Raw genomic sequence first — 5013 nt, 5'->3', positions numbered from 1 at the left:
TTTTTCATCCCCATTTACTAGCTGCAAATTACCCTACACATTACCAAGTAATGTTTTTTCATCCCCATTTACTAGCTGCAAATTACCCTACACATTACCAAGGAATGTTTGTTCATCCCCATTTACTAGCTGCAAATTACGCTACACCTTACAAAGTAATGTTTGTTCATCCCTGTTTACTAGCTACAAATTACGCTACACCTAATGTTTGTTCTTTCGTAAGCTGAGAAGTACCATGTAATACACATAATGATTCAACACACTATGTGGATTTTACTTGGTATATTAGAATAATTATTTGTTATGCTACAACCTACCAATTAACGTGCATTCTTGTGTAGGCCATAGGCTATTGGGTTAGGTATATTTCTTACTATGCTACACACTTTTCTATCATTTCGTGTGTTTTTTGTTGTTGTTTTTTAGGCAGGCTAAAACTTTTCAACCTTTAAACTACTTTTTAGTTCCTGGTTTCTCTCACATTCAACAAGTTTCAGAAACTGATATGTTTAGTAGTTACTGACTGAAACTGAGGGAATTTATCACAATTTACAAATGTGTGTGTTTTATAGCAAAGCCACATCGGGCTATCTGCTGTGTCCACCGAGGGGAATCGAACCCTTGATTTTAGCGTTGTAAATACGTAGACTTACCGCTGTCCCACCGGAGGACAATTTACAGATAAAACTGTCGAGTTTGTAATTAAAAGGAGATCCCCAAATACTTTTATCTTTGTTGTTTAGAAAAACAAAACAAACTAATTTGATCTCGAAATCATCTGATCAACTGAACGTTAGATCTATAGAGAATCGGTGTTTGTAATTAATTCATAAAGTTCCAACATCTTTAGATCACATTTTATTGCGGAAAAAAATAATTACATTGTGAGGTCGAACTATTAAACGTTTATTATAAAGATTAGAAGTTTTAAAATGTCAATTTACGAGGAATGTGTTTAAAAGAGCAGATTTTATTTTTCAAATTCAACTTACAAGGAGGACAGATTAATTTTAGAAGTTTAAAATGGACTTGATGTATTTGTTTCATTCATATGGACTGAGATGAAAGTTTCAGCTCGAACATTTGAAGAAATATAACTGTACTCAAATGCACAACTTACTTCAGTATTATTAAATTAATAACTATAATTACATCTCAATAAACTATTTCCAGAGTTAAGAGTTTCTGTACTCACTGTGATATATTTTCAAATCCGTGACTCAATCATTTGTATTATTCAAATATTAAAGATTCTGAAGTCTAGTGTTTAAAAACTCTGATAAAATATGTAGAATCGTCTTACCTGATACAAGAGAAACAGTGAGTAAGTAAACAGTTAGGACTAAGGACTGTCGGTGAAATATTCTCCTGTGAGACATTCTGGCTAAGGCCCTAAAGGGATGATTAGCCTGGGTCATTACCAGAGAGAAGAACTGTCGTGATCTATGCTGACCGTGACCTATGCTGATAAACACTTCATCGACGCTAATAAACTTGCCCCATCAGCTATTTGGTAGGAGTAAACAGAAAGCTCCAGAATTGAATGATTATGTTATACGAAACGGTGGGAATTTAAACTCGTGTTTACGGTATTATTTGTCGCTAAGTCTCTGATTCTGAAGGTAGATTAATCAAGACGCCAGGTTCCACTGTAAGCCTTTACTCATGCCCACACGACTCGGAGAAAAGCTAGCTCAGCTACTTGTTTACAGTAAAACTACTGTACGCCTGTCTTTATAGACGATCAGCCGACGACGACCGCCCCCGTGTGGTGGTCGAGGCAATCATCGTTCAGTTGCTGGACATGTGAAATATGGATTGTTGGGTAGCAAGAGTTTCTGTAGCAAGTGCATGAAACGACGCTGAAACTCTAAGTAATTTTTGTACTTAAACAATCAATAGACGAAATTTATTCGCTAGTGGTTTGCTATCAGCATATGTTTACCGAGAAGGTAAGAGGATTGTTCTTACTTTTCAATCGTTTTAACTAAGAATTTGAACATCCATTTTTAAAAATAAAACGTAACTGTAAAAATATTATATAAACACCAAGCAGTTTTTGATGCAATAAAAGTATAACGCTTCGAACCAAAAATTATAAGTGAATAACAATATTTAACTCGGCGATAGGTCTTGGATTTATAAAAGTAAAATTCTGAGTTCGATCCACGCGGCTGACACAGTGCAGATAGCCTAGAGTATAGTTTTATGCTAAACAAAAAACAAATTCATACTACACTAATTTATGTAATACAGTCAGTCGCTTTATAAAAAATACATTATTTGAAGTTCACAGTATAAATCACATTGATATTATTCAAACGAAGCTTTCAGGTATTACTAGCTAACACCAGATAGACATCAATTTCTTAACCTTTGAACCTGGCAGAAATGTTTCACCCAGAAGATGAACATCTTAGTACCTCTGACCCTCGAAGTATATCAAAAAACGCTTCTTTACTGGTTAACACAAAATAGACATAAATTTTGTAACCTTTGAACCTAGCAGAATGTTTTTACCCAGAAGCGTATACCTTGTAACCTCTGTAACTTACAACAAACATAGGTATACTTTTAGCACTTATAACAATACAGGGTCACTTTTAGTATTACAAAAATACAGATCTACTTTTAGCACTTATAATAAACAAAGATATTCTTTTAGCACTTACAACAATACAGGTCTACTTTTAGCACTCACAACAATATAGGATTACTTTTAGCACTTACAAAAATAAAGGTCTACCTTTAGTACTTACAACAATACAGGTCTACTTTGAGCACTTACAACAATATAGGGTTAGTTTTAATATTACAAAAATACAGTTCTACTTTTAGCCCTTACAACAATATAGGATTACTTTTAGCACTTACAACAATACAGGGTTAATTTTAGTATTACAAAAATAAAGGTCTACCTTTAGTACTTACAACAATACAGGTCTACTTTGAGCACTTACAACAATATAGGGTTAGTTTTAATATTACAAAAATACAGGTCTACTTTTAGTAGTTATAAGAATACAGGTCTACTTTTAGCACTTACAACAAACACAGGTAATCAGGCTATATATGGTATCATATTCATTAGTTTTCACTATAGTTAACCTGGTTTATATTGTCATATTCAGTAGCTTTCACTATAGTTAACCTGGTTATATAGTATTGTATTCAACTGTTTTCACTAAAGCTAATCCGGTTATATAGTACCATATTCAACAGTTTTGATTATAGATAATCGTTTATTTACCCGAAACACAGCTCTATACGGTAGTGTGTTGTCTGTCAGTCAGTCAATAGACACTAAAATGACGTCATACAAGGGACGCTTAACGTTGCAATTTGTGCTGTCGTGACGCCAATAAAACGTGCGCATGCCATGAATCACGAGAAGAATTATGCACTCTGTAGGCTAGAACACAGCGTGACATGTGAACTTCAAAATCAAGAAATAAAAATATTTATTTTTATGGATCCATTGGAAGTACCTTTAGTATACTGTTATATATAACAAGTTTCGATAATGATAAGTAGACAAACAACGATAATGATAGGTAGACAAACAACGATAATGATAGGTAGACAAACAACGATAATGATAAGTAGACAAACAACGATAATGATAAGTAGACAAACAACGATAATGATAGGTAAACAAACAACGATAATGATAGGTAGACAAACAACGATAATGATAGGTAAACAAACAACGATAATGAAAGGTAGACAAACAACGATAATGATAAGTAGACAAATAACGATAATGATAAGTAGACAAACAACGATAATGATAGGTTGACAAACAACGATAACGATAGGCAGACAAACAACGATAATGAAGAGTTTTGTTGATGGTGGAACTTAATACCTGTTTCGAAAAAACATTGGCCTGTCTTCTCCAGATAATTGCTTTGAGGTTTTATATAGAAACTATGTTATTTAATTCTACAGCTGATAGTAACTCTATAAGACTGCAATAAGTTTGGTAAGACATGCACTTTCTCAAACCTTACTAGCCAATCTTTGACTAAAAGAACCGTTTCTTATAGAAAACTTAACAAAAATAAAAAATCAAACAAATAAACCATGTTTATGCAATAACAAATATGTGTATTAACTCGGCAAATGTATGACGTATTCTTCACGAGAGTTCTGGAAGCTATGAAGATGCTCAGATTTATAATTAATTTAGATGTTGCTGATTTACTGTTAAGATAAGCAATAAATGGGAACATAAAAATGTCAAATCATAACCTGTATATTTAATAAATAGGAGGGAATACACCTGAATCTTACCTCTACTGTGTTTCCTGAGCTATAAATGCGTATTATAAATACAGTTTATGGAAAGTTTAAGCCTTGAAGACGTATCGTTTTAATCACGTGCTTTGTTTTGAGTCATTACTGTGAAAGAGACGCGTCGTTGTAACCACGTGTTATGTTTTGAGTCATTACTGTGAAAGAGACGCGTCGTTTTAACCACGTGTTTTGAGTCGTAACTATGAAAGAGACGCGTCGTTGTAACCACGTGTTTTGCTTTGACTCATTACCGTGAAAGAGACGCATCTTTGTGACCACGTGTTCTGTTAGAGTCATTACTGTGAAAGAGACGCGTCATTTTAACCACGTGTTTTGTTTTGAGTCGTAACTGTGAAAGAGACGCGTCGTTGTAACCACGTGTTTTGCTTTGACTCATTACCGTGAAAGAGACGCATCTTTGTGACCACGTGTTCTGTTAGAGTCATTACTGTGAAAAAGACGCGTCGTTTTAACCACGTGTTTTGTTTGAGTCATTACTGTGAAAGAGACGCGTCGTTGTAACCACGTGTTATGTTTTGAGTCATTACTGTGAAAGAGACGCGTCGTTTTAACCACGTGTTTTGCTTTGACTCATTACCGTGAAAGAGACGCATCTTTGTGACCACGTGTTATGTTTTGAGTCATTACTGTGAAAGAGACGCGTCGTTTTAACCACGTGTTTTGTTTTGAGTCATTACTGTGAAAGAGACGCGT

General features: G+C 34.3%; 1 protein-coding gene across 1 annotated transcript in view; it reads right to left on the bottom strand.

Annotated features, from left to right (window-relative positions):
• The window catches only part of LOC111088250, a gene marked incomplete at its 3' end in the record, with an annotated part of 57746 nt that extends 56015 nt beyond the window's left edge, over positions 1-1731 (bottom strand). Inside the window, exon 1 of the mRNA XM_022397785.1 lies at positions 1304-1731. Coding sequence (XP_022253493.1) covers positions 1304-1418 — 115 coding nt within the window. The remainder of the gene's footprint in view (positions 1-1303) is intronic.
• Positions 1732-5013: the final 3282 nt, after the last annotated feature.

The sequence above is a fragment of the Limulus polyphemus genome, unplaced genomic scaffold (genome assembly GCF_000517525.1).
Source record: "Limulus polyphemus unplaced genomic scaffold, Limulus_polyphemus-2.1.2 Scaffold3413, whole genome shotgun sequence".
Lineage (NCBI taxonomy): Eukaryota > Metazoa > Arthropoda > Merostomata > Xiphosura > Limulidae > Limulus > Limulus polyphemus.
The sequence above is the reverse complement of the archived record's forward strand: the minus strand, read 5'-3'. Positions and strand labels throughout refer to the sequence as shown.